The sequence below is a fragment of the Canis lupus genome, chromosome 17, assembly GCF_048164855.1.
Source record: "Canis lupus baileyi chromosome 17, mCanLup2.hap1, whole genome shotgun sequence".
NCBI classification, from domain to species: domain Eukaryota; kingdom Metazoa; phylum Chordata; class Mammalia; order Carnivora; family Canidae; genus Canis; species Canis lupus.
The window spans coordinates 56,247,487-56,264,395 of record NC_132854.1 but is presented as its reverse complement, the minus strand read 5'-3'; the positions used below and the strand labels follow the sequence as shown (position 1 = coordinate 56,264,395).

Genomic DNA, 16,909 nt, shown 5'->3' with positions numbered 1-16,909 from the left:
TAGACTTGTGAATTTAATCTGTGCTGGCTAAGGGTAAAGGCCGGTTATTTAAAATAAAGACAGTATAGCCTGTATGTCCTTTCCTTAACTGTGTCATTCTTTCCCCCTCGTAAATGTCAACCTAGACAGTGCAGACTTGAGGTTTGGCTTAGCTGATGAGGACTTTTCCCTTTCCCACAGCTTTGAATTACAGGCATTCTCACAGCCACTTTCTATCTAGATCTTATGAGTATGTTTTCTCTTTAGCCTCTTGTTTCCTGCCTCCAAGTACCTATTTCACACTGTAAGAGATTATCTCTGATAAGAGTGAATTCCATACTTTAAGTGAGGGTTATATTCTCTACCTGTGCTCAGGAAGAGTGCTTCTTGGAGCCAGAGCTTGGGAGTAAGGCCATATATATCTCATCTAGAACTGTTGCCTCAGGCTGACTTAAAATCAATGATATTTTAAAAATTACTATATAGCATTGTGAATTGAACTTTATCCTGGAATTATGACTCACACTTTTAGCTTTAAAATTCAGGGTTTTTTTTATTGTTGCTTTTCTTTACAGGTCTACTTCCCCAGTAGGACAGCATCATTCTCCTATATCTTCTAGACATCACTCATCTTCCTCACAATCAGGATCATCTATTCAAAGACATTCTCCTTCTCCTCGTCGGAAAAGAACTCCTTCACCATCTTTTCAGAGGACAATAACTCCACCTTTACGACGCTCTGCTTCTCCTTATCCTTCACATTCTCTGTCTTCTCCTCAGAGAAAGCAAAGTCCCCCAAGACATCGCTCTCCAATGCGAGAGAAGGGAAGACATGACCATGAACGAACTTCACAGTCTCATGATCGACGTCATGAAAGAAGGGAAGGTACTGTTCTTTATCTTGAATTTTTTTTTTTTTTTTTTTAGAGTTCTTTAAGTATTTTCTTTTTTGTTTTGTTTTGTTTTTTTGGTTTGGGTTTTTTTTGTTTGTTTATTTGTTTGTTTAATTTTATTTATTCATGAGAGACACAGATCGAGACGGAGAGAGGCAGAGACACAGGCAGAGGGAGAAGCAGGCTCCATGCAGGGAGCCCAGTGTAGGACTCAATCCCAGTACTCCGGGATCACGCCCTGAGCCAGAGGCAGATGCCCAACCGCTGAGCCACCCAGGAGTCCCAAGTATTTTCTTTATTAAAAAACTGCACGTTCAGATTTATTGTTATAATAAGAGAAAGAAGAGAACTATGTTGTATTAAATTTTCTATAACCGAGAAGAGTTCTTGAGGGCAATAGGAAGTGCTTTTAATGACACAGGAACATAAGCTATTAAATGCATGTAAGTGGGCATTTTTGTATATACCGAGGTAATGCTTTCTTCAGTGAAGCTATTTTAATTGAGTACTCTCAAGTTCTAGAAATTTTTGGCTATCTGATTCTTAAAACATCCTTCTAATTGCTTAGTTGATTCTTTAAAAAAAAAACAAAGAAGTGAAGGAAAGAAAGGCAGCAAACCAGGGGGTAGAGTTTGAAAGCATCAGACATGTTTTGATAAAGAGGTAAGGGCCAAGGGAACATTGAGAAGGTTGGTGTAAACCAAGTGATCAGTTTTCTAGGTGTAACTCAAAAAAGAAGTAAGCAAAGCAGTTTTCCTTTCAAGATCCCTGAGAATTAAGTTAATTTTGGATTTGCTACTCCCTGTTCAAGCTGAGATACTATTATTATCTGATAATATAGTCTAATAATTCTCATCTCTTTCTGTACTCATTATCCAAGCTTCTTGTCCTTATTTTTTTCCCCTAACTTCTCCTGAGTTGATGTTTAAACATAATGAGTACTCAAGAAATACTTGCCTACTTGCAACATTTCTGTTTAATATGCATTTTAGAATAAACCTCTCTGTGAGTATAGTATAGAAGTCTCCTGTGAAACATTTTGAATTTAGTTGTTCTCTTCCTATCAACAGCGCAAGCAATAATTAATCAAGTTCTTTTATTCAAGAAAATTGTGAATGCCCAGGTAGGGACCAGAGAGAGCATCTATTGTGTAGAATTATGTCTTGTGTACATGATTTTGCAACCAGAACAGCACAGCAGTATTTATGGAACATTGGTAAGATAGGAAAATTCCCTTAGCACCTATTAATTTTAATAAGATATTTAACTATAGTTGACTGGAAATATAGTGTACATTTCATGACTACTTGTTGAGTGAAAACTCTTTAGTGTGTTTAATATCTATGTTTTGAAATAATAATGAAGGGAAATAGTATACAGTAGTCTTAAAAGAATTTTAGTGTGCTAAGAGTGGTCTATATTACAAGAAGAATCCATTTAATAATAAACTATATGTGTTTCTTTGTAAAGAAGATGTTTCTTTAATCTTCTATATAAGAGATGTAGCAGATGTTTGTTCCTTTATTTAGATGTCATCATCTGAAATAAGAATAATTTTAGTGGAGGAGTGGGGAGGTAGGTAAAGAACAAAATATAGTAACTAGATGTATTTGTAAAGACAGATGGGAAAATCACGAAAAGGATCTGGTACTGAGTGAACATATTTTTCGGCACAGTTGGCATTGGAGAAGGACTGGAAGTTATAGATATGCACAAAAAGCAGTGGAAACTTATCAAATTTTTGCCTGGTGCTTCTGTTCTTAAATGGCATTTGTGGATATAAGTATATGGACATTGTAATTGTCAGGAGAGATGAGTTATTACTGTGAAAATATAGGGGGTCTTATGGATACTAGGTGTTTGGGAAAGTCTGAGACCTGAGAAAGTCTGTAGACCCAGCCACCTGAGACAAAGAGAAAAGAAAGTAAATTTACAACAGGCATAAGGTTACTTAATTGCTAAGGTAGCCTCAGATCTTGAGGCAGTTCCAGAGTTTCAGAGCAACACATGAAGGAATCTGGTTTAAAAACAAGGCAGTGTGTTTGTTTTCTGAGATTCTCTTGTTAATCCTTTGATTTCATATCAGATTTATGCTGTAATCAATTTATGCCTATTCTAGGCATATCTAAAGAATAGTTTCTATCCTTTGCAAATTCCCATTTGGTAAGGTGTTGCCTAAGCCACTTAGGTTCTGGGCCTCTTCTTCATTTAGACAGTGACAAGGTTGAATTATATAATCAGTGAGTTCGCTTTTAGCTTTTCAAAAACTAGAGTTCTTTCTTATTTTTCTTTGAAGTGATAGAACATGCTTTAAGGAGAGAAAACTTAAGAGAAAGGAGTAATTCCACTAAATAGTCCAAGAAAAGAGAGGGTAAAGAACAGTATCTCTTTACCAGCCAGGTTACTAACTGTAGGCCACTCTAAAGTGCTTCAAGTACATTTGAAGTGGTCATGGATGGTTTAGTCTGGGCTAATACTTGGTAGAGATCGCTAAAGTCGCTGTGTACCTCTGGATCTACAAGTAGTTTCTAAAAATAAGCCATCACTGATATGAGATCAATTTATTTAAGATCTGTAAGTATGGGTAAGTGGGCACACAGGAAGATCCTCTTCTAAGTTTATCAAGAACACGGTTATCCTGGTATTAATAAAATTACCTTTGGAATTGCAGCTTATGTATGGTTTTAATTTTCTTATTTGCCCATGTTTTTATTTTCTGCAAAGAATATGAATTACCTTTTTTAAAAAATTTTAAGCTCTCTGTATGTATTGTCTAGTTTTTCAAAGTTTTGTAAAAGGAATTCTAGTTGATTTCTGAACTTGCTTTACAGAGACCAGAAGCAAAAGGGATAGAGAAAAGGATGCAAGAGAAGAAAGAGAATATGAGCAAGATCAGAGCTCTTCTAGAGACCACAGAGATGACAGAGAACCTCGAGATGGTCGGGATCGGAGAGATGCCAGAGATGCTAGAGACCGACGGGAACTAAGGGATTCTAGAGACATTCGGGACTCCAGGGAGATGAGAGATTATAGCAGAGATAACAAAGAGAGCCGTGATCCCAGAGATTCTCGGTCCGCTCGTGATACCCACGATTATAGGGACCGTGAAAGTCGAGATACTCATCGAAAGGAGGATACCTATCAAGAAGAATCCCGAAGTTATGGCAGAAACCATTTAAGAGAAGAAAGTTCTCGTACTGAAATAAGGAATGATGCCAGAAATGAGTCTCGAAGTGAAATTAGGAATGACCGGATGGGCAGAAGTAGGGGGAGAGGTCCAGAATTACCTGAAAAGGGTAAGGTTTTTGACTTGTCAGTGAACTGTATCTTGTATGTTTATATAGAAATTATTAAATCTTTTAAGGTTTCTTTTCTAAATATATTCTTTTTTACATTCATTATCATCATTTTGTCAAAGTAATTTTCAATTAATTGAATTTTGACTTTTCCTCTAAGCTCCAAATAGAAATTGTTAAATTCCTAGGAATTAGGAATTTGCTCAAGTAGCAAAAGATAAATGGGTCCTGATTAAGATCCCCTGGTTAAATTATATCTAGTCATGCCTACCCTGTTGATTAGTGTGGAACACTAAGAAAATTACTATCAGACAAAAATGTAGAGTCCAAAAGAAATAATTTCTATGAAACAGGTCTATATATGATAAAATGATTATTAAAGTGAGACTAAAATGTGGGCTTTCAAAGTTGCTGGTATCAGAAATGACTGAATTCCTCAGTATACATGTGCTTGCTTCAGACCACCCCAGATACTTGCACATCACAATCTTGAGCCATTTTTCTTCTTCCCCTAAAAAGCATTTGCCAACACCTAGTAACTACCTACCAAAATGTATTTGTCTCCAAACTTCTTGGACTGGATTAGTTTTGACCTCCTTTCCCCTCCCCTCTTTTCTCTCCTCCCCCAAAATACTGCTGCAGAATTCTGAACATTGATTCATTCTTTTGGTCTTTTGGTCTATCTTGGGCAAAATTATAGCTTCACGCTAAGCCAAAGGCCCCTTGCATTCTCTTTCATAGTTGTCTTGGCTTTTCTTGGCCCTTTGCTTTTTCATATACATTTTTAAAATGAGTTGTTTTTTAAAAAATTTCATGGAAAAACTAGTTTTTTTATTTCAAATGCATTAAATTTATGAATTTCTAACTTTTTTCTATTAACGTCTTATATATGTATTTTATTCTTGGGTACCCAACATTTTTGGTGCTCTTGCCTATGATACTTTTAAAAGTCTTTCTCTTTTTAATAATACATTCACATGGTTCAAAATTTCAAAAATGTGAAAGAATATATTGTGAAAAGCCTTTATCCCTGACCTCATTAACTTTTTTTTTTCTTTTGCCAATTTTGTTTGTATCCTTCCAAGAAATATTCTACACAAGCAGATTTGTATGTCTTCTTGTTATCTCCCTCTGGTTTTACAAACATAATTTTTAAAATTGTACATTACTCTATACCTTACTGTTTTCACTTTTAAAATACTTTGGAGGTCATTCCAAGTCAGCTTGATAAACAAGTAACCCTTTCGGTGCACATTATCTATTGAAGATATGATATACTGTAAAGGTTTTTTTTTTTAAGTTTTTATTTAAATTCCAGTGAGTTAACATACAGTATAATCTTAGTTTCAGTGTATAGTGTAGTGATTCAACATGGCCATGCAACACCTGTTGCTTATCACAAGTGCCCTCCTTAATCCCCATCACCTATTTAACCCATCTCCCCACTCACCTCCCCTCTGGTAACCATCAGTTTGTTTTCTATAGTTAAGAGTCTGTTTTTTGCTTTGCCTCTCTTTTTTACCTTTACTCATTTGTTTTATTAAATTCCACATATGAGTGAAAAGGTATGTTTCTTTCTCTGACTTCTTCTGCTTTATTAGTGCAATAGTTTCTAGCTCCATCCATGTCATTGCAAATGGCAAGATTTCATTCCTTTTATGGCTGAGTAATATTCCACTGTGTGTGTGTATGTGTGTGTGTGTGTATGTGGTATGTATGTGTGTATGTGTGTGTGTGTGTATGTGTGTGTGTATATATATATATATATATATATATATATATATATATATATATACCTACATATATATATACATATACCACATCATCTTTACCCATTCATAAGTCAGTGGACACTTGGGCTATTTCCGTAATTTGACTTTGGTAAATAGTGCTATTGTAAACACTAGGGTGCATGTATCCCTTTGAATTAGTGTTTTTGTATCCTTTGGGTAAATACCCAGTAGTGCAATTACTGGATTGTAGGGTTCTATTTTTAAATTATTTTTTTAAGATTTTATGTATGTATTCATTAGAAAGGCAGAGACATAGGCAGAGGGAAAAGCAGGCTCCTCGAGGGGAGCTCAATGCGGGACTCAATCCTGGGACTCTGGGACCATGCCCTGAGCCGAAAGCAGACATTCAACCACGGAGCCGCCCAGGCATCCCTATTTTTAAATTTTTGAGGAACCTTATGTTGTTCTCCAGAGTGGCTGTACTAGTTCGTATTGCCACCACAGCAGTGCAGGAGGGTTCCCCTTACTCCACATGCTTGCCAACACCTGTTTCTTGTGTTGTTGATTTTAGCCATTCTGACAGGCATAAGGTAATACAGCATTTGTAGTTTTGATTTATATTTCCTTGATGATGAGTGATGTTGAGCCATCTGGAGGTCTTTGGAGACTGGTATCTGTATCTGTTGGCCGTCTAGATGTCTTTGGAGAAATGTTTGTTTATGTCTTTTACCCATTTTTTAATTGGATTATTCATTTTGCAATCCCTGTCAAAACGCTGTTGGTGTTTGCTAGAACAAATGATCATAAAGTGAATATAGTAGTTCTTCCTTATCTGCAGAGGATGTGTTCCAGGATAATGGCTGGATGCCTGAAAACTCAGATAATACTGAACTCTATATATACTGGGTCTTTTCCTGAACATACACACCTGTGATAAAGTTTAATTTATAAATTAGTAAGAAATTAACAATACCCAGTAATAAAACAATGATAATACACTGCAATGGAAGTTATGTGAACGTGGTCTTTCTCAAATTACCTCACTGTTCTCTACTCACCCTTCCTGTGATGAAGTGAGCTGATAAAATGCCTATGTGATGCGATGAAGCGAGGTGAATGATGTAGGCATTGTAATGTAACGTTAGGCTACCATTGACCTTTGAGGATATGTCAGGAGGAGGATCATCTGCTTCTGGACCCCAGTTGACCGTGGGTAACTGAAATTACAGAAGGTGAAGCCACAGATAGGGGAAACTACTGCAAATCATATATGGATAGATATTTAGGTATTCTAGTCTTTTTTGTTTTTGAACAGTGCTTCAATGAATAACTGCCTATAAGTGTCACTGAATATCTTTTTAAAGTAATTTATTTTCTACCACTTACTGTTGGTGTATGAAAATACTTGATATTTGAGTTTTGATAATTGATATTTGTATATTAATCATACATTTTTATGTTGCTGTAATTTCATTGGAGATATAATTAGATTCTCTTAAACATTTATGCCTGGGAACAGATTTGGCTCTTCTGATTATTGTTGAGCATCTGCTGATCTCTTTTAATATAGTGTTGAATATAGCGGTATAAGGGGCTTCTTTGCTCTGTTTCAGATTTTAAAGTGTTACTGTTGGCATTTTACTGTTAAGCATGGTATTTGTAAATTTTTAACATGTTTTTTATTGCATTACAGATGTCCTCTTATTTTCCCAACTTGGGGAACAACTTCTATCATGACCATTTTTTTCTGTATTTTGAGAAGGTCATGGTTGGTCTTTAGCCCCTTTTACTTATGTATTTCTTTAAAATTTAGAACTGGGCAGCCCTGGTGGCTCAGCGGTTTAGCGCCGCCTTTGGCCTGGGGTGTGATCCTGGAGACACCGGGGATTGAGTCCCACGTCGGGCTCCTGGCATGGAGCCTGCTTCTCCCTCTGCCTGTGTCTCTGCCTCTCTGTCTCTCTCTTTGTGTCTCTCATGAATAAATAAAATCTTTAATAAAATAAAATTTAGAACTATCCTGGAATTTCTAAGATAAATTTTTCCATTTTTTAAAGTTCTGGAATAGGTTAAAATTTGATTTTGAAGTAAAGTTTTCAATTAAGATTACATTTAATTAGTGGGATGATGGTAAATATTTAACAGCAAACTCTTCAGAAAAAGTCCTGGCCTTTAACTTTTGCCAATTTTCATGATATAAATACTATTGCCATAGCTGATTTTGAGCTACTAACATGAGAAGAGATGCACACAATTGACTCTTTGAAGCCAATGTGAACTGGTTCTAGCATGCCACTGCATAGTTCATTTTTTTATGTTCTTGTTTGGTTTGGGAATCAAAGTTATACTAGACATACAACATATGTTGGGTAGTGTTACTTCTTTTTTCCTCTGGAACAATTTATATATGATTAGTTATCTATTCTTTGACAATTTAATATTTGTCTATTCTCGTTTTCTGTTTTTCTGATGGTTAGAACTTTTACTCCAATTGAGTTTCTCCTTAAGAGTGATAGACTTAGATTTTTTTTTTAAGGTTTTATTTATTTATTCATGAGAGAGAGAGAGGCAGAGACACAGGCAGAGGGAGAAGCAGGCTCCATGCAGGGAGCCTGAGCAGGACTCGATCCCAGGACTCCAGGATCACGCCCTGGGCTAAAGGCAGGCGCCAAACTGCTAAGCCACCCAGGGATCCCAGATTTAGATTATTATAATAGTTACCGATTTGTTTTTTTCTTTAAAGCAGTGTGTAATAACTTACATTTTTCCAGGAAATTTGTTTTCAAATTTTTCATACAAAGATGTTCCAAAATTTCTTTAAAATCTCTGTTATATCTATAACTGCATTCCCTTGTTTTTCTTACTCAATCTTGCCAGAGATTTGTTTTGAGTCTTTTCAAACAACTAATCTTTGGTTTACATCCTTTTTTGTCTCTTTTGTTCTATTTTTCTACTCAGGTTTTTCTTTGTTATGAAATATGTGGTAATTGAATTAGTGACCATTTTAAATACCTTGTAAGTTCTAATATGATTTCTTCCTTGACTCATGAATTATGTAGAAATAGCTTTATAAATTTCCAATCTAACTTTTTAAAATAAATCCCCTTAATTTTAGTTGTTGTCAGAGAAGACTTTGAAGTCAGGTTAGCTGTGGCTCAGAAATTTACAGAAATGTTCTGTTGTGTGCTTTTAATTTTAACTGTTGGATGCAGAGGGCGTCTCAGATCAAATTCGTTATCCATAGTTTCAAATCTATATTTAATTATTTTTAGTCTGCCTTTTCTAACATTACAGAGAAATGAGTTAAATCTTTCACTGTCATAGTGAATTTGTCGATTTCATGTAATTTGATCAGTTTTTGCTTTAGATATTTTACAACTTTGCTGTTAGGTACACATAGGGCAGATTATTCCTTTTATCACTGTAGAATGTTCCTCTTTATCTCTAATAGTGCTTTTTATCTTGAAGGATATTTTACTAACATTTCCTCCTTTGTGTATATTTTTGTTTTAAATGTAACTCTGAACAGTATAGGTTAGACATGTTACACATATGTTGAATCTTCTTGTTGTATCTTCTCTGATTCTTAACTTTCAAATTTTCATGTCTCTCTTTTGTTTCCTGGGTCATATCCTCAGACATTCAGACATCTCTCTCTCTTTTTTGTAATTATCTCTTAGCAGCACCTAAGCTGTTACTTACTCATTGTTAGCCTTTTTATGTAGCTCATTTCTAGTTTTTAAAAAATGTCTTAAATTTCTTCTTTGGATCTTTAATTATTAAGATGTTTTAACTATTAAAATGCGTTAATAACAGTATGTAGAATTCTTTTTTAATTCTTTGTGGACTCAAAGCCTATTATGTATAGAGTGTGTGTAGCTCTGTGCATTTTTTTAAACCACTTTATCAGGGTATGATTGACATATAAAAAGCTGTACATACAGCTTGTATACAATTAATGTATACAACTTGATGATCTTGGAGATAAGCATATGCTCATGAATCTATCACTACAATCTGTGCCATAAAGATATCCATCTCCTGCAAGTTTCTTCTTGCTCTCTCTTTTCTATTTTGTGTGTGTGATTAGAATGCTTAATATAACATCTACACTCCTATCAAATTTTTTACTTTCTGATAAAGTATTAACTGTAGACACTGTGCTGTACTGTAGACCTCTAGGACTTATTCATGTTATACAACTGAAACTTTGTACCCTTTGACAATACCTCTCTGTTTCCTTCTACCTCCAGCCCTTGGCAGATAGCATTCTACTGTTTCTAGGAGTTCGACTATTTTAGATTCCACATATAAGTGGTATCATGTAATATTTGTCTTTCTGTATGTGACTTTTCTCATTCAGCACAATACCCTTCAGGTTTCTCTATGTTGTCTCAAATGGCAGGATTTCCTCTTTTTTTTTTTAAAGGATGAATAATATTCCATTATATGTATATACCACATTTTCTTTATCCATTTGTCTGTGAGAGGATATTTAGGTTGCTTCCTTTTCTTAGCTATTGTAAACAATGCTGCAGTGAACATGGGCTATCTCTTCCAGATCCTGATTTCAATTCCTTTGGATATATACACAGTAGTGGGATTACTTGATCATGTTCTATTTTTCTTTTTCTTTTCTTTTTTTTTTTTTTTTTTTTTTTTTTTGAGGAACCTCTGTACTGTTTTCCAGTAGGGGCTCTGTAGCCTTGCATTACCATTACTACAATCAAGATACTCAACTATGTATCATAGGACTCCTGCCCCTTTCTTTATAGCCACACTTAAACCCCCTCTTTTGTCTCCAACCCCTGGTAACCACTAATAGGTGTCCGGGATCTTATAATTGTTATTTCGCAAATGTTACCTAGTTAGAATCATGCTGTATGTATCCTGTTGAGATTGGCTTTTTCACTTGCATAATTTCCTTGAGGTTCATCCAAGTTGTTACGTGTATCAATACTTTGTTTTTTATAGAAGACATTTGGGTACTTTCCAGGTTTGGGCTTTTACAAATCTACTATATAAACATAAACGTTCATTTCCCACATTTTTTAATGAAAATTTCCAGGCACCACTTAATGTCAACAAAGTACCTTGGTTCTGTACTGGAATGTTTTTGCTATAAATTGTAATCAAAGCAATAATATATATCCATTTTTTTCATTATTTTCATATTTCTGTGAATTAGATATGAACAGATAATTTTCATTTTTTGTTTCATTGAGTTTTGGAGTAACTGAAATGAGTCTTTTTGCTTTATGATTCTGTTAAGACTTTTTTTTTTTATCAATAGAAAAAACTGGGACTTAACTTCCCCAAACCCATCATTAGACAACTTGGGTATTCTGAGCCAACGTTTAATATTCTTTTCAACGATGATTAACCATACTTTGAAACACCAAAACAAAAACAAAAAATACCAAAACAACCCAAAACACCTTCTTTATCTGTATGTTTTTTGGGAAGAAAGATTGTGACTGATGAAACTTGTTTAATAAAGTGTATGCGTTTAAACATTTGTGTGAATATCCTTTGTTTAGGAAGTCGAGGCACAAGAGGTTCTCAAATTGATAGTCACAGTAGTAGTAGCAACTATCATGACAGCTGGGAAACTCGAAGTAGCTATCCTGAAAGAGACAGATACCCTGAAAGAGACAACAGAGACCAAGCAAGGGATTCTTCCTTTGAGAGAAGACATGGAGAGAGAGATCGTCGTGACAACAGAGAGAGAGGTTTGTCAAATGGCTTATTACTAAATAATGGTCGACAGTGATTGGGAGAATTGTTTTTAAAAAACCATTATCAATTTACTTTTTAATATATCTTTTAAGACTTTCGCTTGTTGACACATTTGAAACTATTATATATACTAATATAATCTTCCTTATTTACTTATTTTAAGGGACAGTATGTAAATAACTAGCTATGAGAGTACCAGTTTGGCAACAGCATGGGTACTGGGGTGTAGAAAGTACTTGCGTACTGCAAGAACCTAGGTGCCCTACTTTATGTCCTTTGTCTTAACAAAGTAGCATACAACCCTTTAAAGAATGTAGATGTATGGGTACCCATTCTAGGCATTTCTAATTCAGGAGATACTTTCTCACCAAAGTATGCTGGCCACTCACTCACTAGCCGTGATAATAAACAGAGTTGTATACAGGCTGTCAGAAGAACAGAGAAAAATTGATGATGGTAGGGCTGCGGGTTGTTTGAAGAAACATTTTATGCATGTTCCTTCTTGAGAATTTACAATACTTGCATTAGCTAATTTTGTATTCTTGTATGTCTTAAGCTAAACATTTTTGGTTACTGTATTAGATCCTACTCTGTTAGATTTACTCTCTTAAATCAGTTTTAAAGCAAAATTACTAGAAGTCCTTTTAGAAGGGTTTATAAGTACTTTCTTTAACAAGCATTTATTGTCTATATGTATTAGGGCCTTTAAGCCCTTTAAGTCTTACTAACTTTGGTTATTAAAGTAAAGTTTGCTGTAATGCTGAGATTAATATAGTACAAAACTTGATTGAGTAGGGAATTGAATAATGATGCTTCGTAGTGGGCTAAATCACAAAGGCAATGGTATATGTTGATATGGACAATAAAGAAAGAACAAAGTCACTAAGACATCATGTATTTTGGGATTATAGGTCAGATTTGGTTGAATTGAGTTTGTTAGGCTAAGCCTCATGCATTTTAGGTTAAAGGATGTGCATGATTTCCTTAGTTACAGATGAGGCTAGAGTTTATATGTTGTGTGTTGATATCTGAAATTATATCTTTCCTAGCTCTTGATTCACCTCTCCTTAATCTAACACTATGTCCTCGTAACACTGTGCTTTTTTAATATCTCTTCTCTCCCCTCCCCCCTTAGTTGGATATCCTAGCTCAGGTTTATTTCACCTTATTCCTGAATTCAGTAGTAACATTTGGTTTTAATCTTACATTTAGTTCTCAGCCATACATGTATGAAGTTTCCAAGGAACTTCGATAGTTGTTTTATATATATTCCCTGACTTAATATTGTAAAAGATATTAAGATACTGTAAAAGATATTAACTCAGGAAATATATATAAAATAAATAAAATCTTTTTATCTTTTTTTTTTTTTTTTAAATCTTTTTATCTTTATAATATCCCCGTGAGTGTAGGTGTGATAAGAGAATTCACATTTTATAACTTTGGAGATTTGGGGTAGGAAAAGGATAGTGATTTTTCCACTATTACAGAGAAACTAAGTTCCAGAACTGGAATTCAAACTCAGATCTTCTGACTGCAAGTTCTTTCCTCTTTCTGTTTTACTTTTCTAGAATTACTTCAATAAATATCAGTTGTATGATTGAAATAGAACTATATTTTTGAGGTTACTGTATTTATTGAGTACTCATGCACTTTGCTAGGTTCTCAAAGTACGGTAGTTCTTGTGCTTATAGAATTTAACGAGAGGGAAGATACTTCTCCTTCCCCCCAAAAAGAGAAATGACTATTGAGTGCAATCAAGGACACAAAGAAGGTATCCAGATAGAATAAAGGATAAGAGAGGGACCTACTTTAGACGACTGTATGAAAAATTTAAGGAGTTGGCATTTATGCAGAAACATAAATGTAAGAGAAGCTAGCACTGTGAAGATTAAAAAACATTCCATGCAGAGGGAAGAGAGTGTGCCAATTCTCTGAGATAGGAAATAGCTTAATTACGTCCTTAAGTTTGAAAGAAGATCAGTGTGGCCAGAGTATGGTGAGCAATATGAAGATTGATAGAGGTTGAGGATAGAGATGTACCCAGGCACCTTGTTCTGTGCTCAGGAATCTCAGTATTCCCTTTAGTTCTTCACAGGCTGATTAGGATACACAGAGACAATTGGAGTGTGATGAATACTACTACTGTATGAAGTTCTGTAAGATGACCGAGGAGCAGAGTTCCAAGGAGATCAGGAAAGCTTCCTAATGAGTTTGCTAAAGGGAACAGTGGAAGATACATTTTGCAAGGAGAGGATATAGCATGTGCAGACACACAGGCCTAAAAGAAACATAGGCTTTGGAGTAGTAATAAATTATGGTGTTGGGAGTAGAGGTATGCCATAACTGGTAGACAAGGAAAGAAGTGGGGAAAAAGGATTGGTGAGAGAATGTAGGTCAGGTTCTAAATAGCCTAATAAATCAGGCCCAAATTTTTTATTCAGTTACCTTTTCACTGCCTACAAGACAACTGCTTTTAAGCAGTTTGAAAAAATAGAGTTTTCATGAAAAAAGTATAAGTGAGTGTGGGGAAGGACTGAAGACAAGGACACCAACCAGTTAGACTGTTGACATCATAGACATTTAAGAAGAGGTGATCAGAGTTTGTAAATAATACTAACTGTAGGGATGGAGAGAGAACATTGAACAAAGAGATAGTTCAAGAGTGAAATTGTTGGATAATTCAGAGATTTCCAGTTTTCTTGAATGGGTATGCCATTCATTAAGATAAGGAAATACATGAAAGAAATACATTTTTGAGGAATGTGTTCTGGGGAAAAGATAGGCAAAATAGTTTAGACACATTAGAGTGACGTTTTTATATCCTCTCCATTTCCTCTTAAATAAGAGACATTGTCTTTTTGGTTGGGGGAAAAGAGAATTTTTATTTGTCAAAGAGTGAAATAGCTTATTCTCTGACCTTGATATAACTGGAAATTTCAAATATGAATTACTACACGTTGCAGTATTGAATATTAGGTTGTTTTGTAATCATCGTGACATTGGTATGACCCCTAAACCAGGAATTAAACAGTCTAATACCATAAATAGAGTAGCATTTGGGGAATCAAAAGTGATTAGTAGACCATTTTAAGTTTAAGTTGGTTTCGGCAAAAGTAAAGAAGGGTTTAAGAGAATTGACTTCTAGTTCTGATGTCCTAACAAATCTGCCATCTCTGTGACTTTGGCCAGTCAACCCCTGGACCATAATTTCTGTGTTTTTAAGAAGAAAAGGGCTGGACAAGGTTTTGTTTCATTTTAGCTTTAAAAGTTTATGAACTTTCATATTGATCTGTAACCTCTAAAGAGTTAATATACATGTAGTTCTTGTCTTTCTCATCTGTGATAAGATAGGAAATTCAGCCTACTATATTGAACCCTTTCCTTGAAATACCCTAAAGTTATTCCGCTTAATAAGTTGATTTTAGATATTCAACTTGAAAACCTGTTCACCGTACTGTAGTATGACCTCTATGACTAACCCATCAACGTTACTACTTAATATGAAAATAGAAATGCTACAGTAGCCTAGATCCTACCACAGTGAACTACATTCAAAATTGGCTAGCTCTGTGGAAGAGTTAATGCCATTTTCATATACTTTTTTTTGGTCCCAGACTAATTTCCTGCTCCATGGGGCATTTGGGCAGCATGTATTCATTTTCTCTGTGTTTATATGATTCATGTATTGAAAAAAAAAATACTTATATAAAATGTGATGAAATTATCAGTTAACATTTTTAAGAAAACAGCTCTTCATCTGAGTGATCAGTTATACAATTAAATGAAACTTTTAATTTATCATAAATATATATCACTGAGACAATTTACATTTGATTACTTCAAGATTGCTAAGCATCAGTACCCTAAATATTCTAGATTGATAAATTAATATGCAGCGACAATTATTGATAGATGTTTTGTTCTATATTTTCCTCACATATAGCTGCACTTTGATGTGTATATATTTTGGCCTGAAATTAGAGGTGTGACTTACGAGGGAAATTTTTTTTTTCCTTCAGCTCCTATGTTCTACACCTCCTGCTGCCCCTATCCTTTGCCACCAGTGTTCTCAGGTCCTGCTGGGGGGACAGAGAAGATCAGAGGTGAAGGGTAGAGATGGCAGAAAGTGGGGTTGGAGCAGTGGGCTGGAGGTAGGGTAGGGAGCATGCAGAGAAAGCTCAAAGGTGGATCAGTGGGAGGTGGGAGGGGGGTTGTTGATGGGGAGCAGAAAACATGCTAGTTAGAGGGCAAATAAAACTTAACCTTTAAGAAAAAAAATGTATAAACATCTAGGGGTGATTATTTGGATGGTTAACTTAAAAGTAAATATAGCACCTGATTTATATTTGCTGCCAGTGTGACCCTATACACAGATAAAATTTAAGATTTGCCATTTTGTCTTACTAATAGGTTATCTGTCAAATTAATCACTGACAAAACTTGATTTTCATTGTAGATCAAAGACCAAGCTCACCAATTCGACATCAGGGGAGGAATGACGAGCTTGAGCGTGATGAAAGAAGAGAGGAACGAAGAGTAGACAGAGTGGAGGATAGAAGAGATGAAAGGGCTAGAGAAAGAGACCGGGAACGGGAGCGAGACAGGGAGAGGGAGAGGGAGCGTGAGCGGGATCGGGAGAGAGAAAAGGAGAGAGAACTGGAAAGAGAGCGTGCTAGAGAGCGAGAGAGAGAAAGAGAAAGAGAAAAAGAGAGGGACCGTGAGAGAGAGCGAGATCGGGACCATGATCGAGAGAGGGAGAGAGAGAGGGAGCGAGATAGGGAAAAAGAGCGGGAGAGAGAAAGAGAAGAACGGGAGCGAGAGCGGGAGAGGGAGCGGGAGCGGGAGCGGGAGCGGGAACGAGAGAGAGCCAGAGAAAGGGATAAAGATCGAGAGCGACAGAGGGATTGGGAAGACAAAGACAAAGGGCGAGATGACCGCCGAGAAAAGCGGGAAGATACCAGAGAAGACCGCAATCCCAGGGATGGACATGATGAGAGAAAGTCAAAGTAAGAATGAGAATCAGTTGTTTAAAGTTACATGTCAGTAAAGAGTTCAAGAAGTTTCATTTAATGCTTTTTAGTGTGCTCCTAATAATGTACTGTTAATTCTTTCGCCTCTCTACATTTTCCTATGTTGTATTATATATATTTGGTGTTTCATCTAAGAAGAAAAATACTTTCCTGTTCTGTTTCAATAGCCATGGATATAATTAATCATTCATATTAACTGTGCCATTTTTGATGTCATATTGGCTTATTTAACTTTTATA

The 16,909-nt window shown here is 35.5% G+C and overlaps 1 protein-coding gene across 6 annotated transcripts in view; it reads left to right on the top strand.

The window, feature by feature from the left end:
• ZC3H13 (zinc finger CCCH-type containing 13) overlaps positions 1 to 16,909 on the top strand; it is a 94,224-nt gene that overhangs the window by 55,478 nt on the left and 21,837 nt on the right. For 3 of the 6 annotated variants that reach the window (XM_072783059.1, XM_072783060.1, XM_072783058.1), the window contains exons 9-13: positions 555 to 865; positions 3,704 to 4,168; positions 11,439 to 11,630; positions 15,660 to 15,743; positions 16,097 to 16,646. In XM_072783059.1, the coding sequence (XP_072639160.1) occupies positions 555 to 865; positions 3,704 to 4,168; positions 11,439 to 11,630; positions 15,660 to 15,743; positions 16,097 to 16,646 (1,602 nt within the window). The remainder of the gene's footprint in view (positions 1 to 554; positions 866 to 3,703; positions 4,169 to 11,438; positions 11,631 to 15,659; positions 15,744 to 16,096; positions 16,647 to 16,909) is intronic. The other 3 variants (XM_072783063.1, XM_072783062.1, XM_072783061.1) reach the window with 2 other exon arrangements.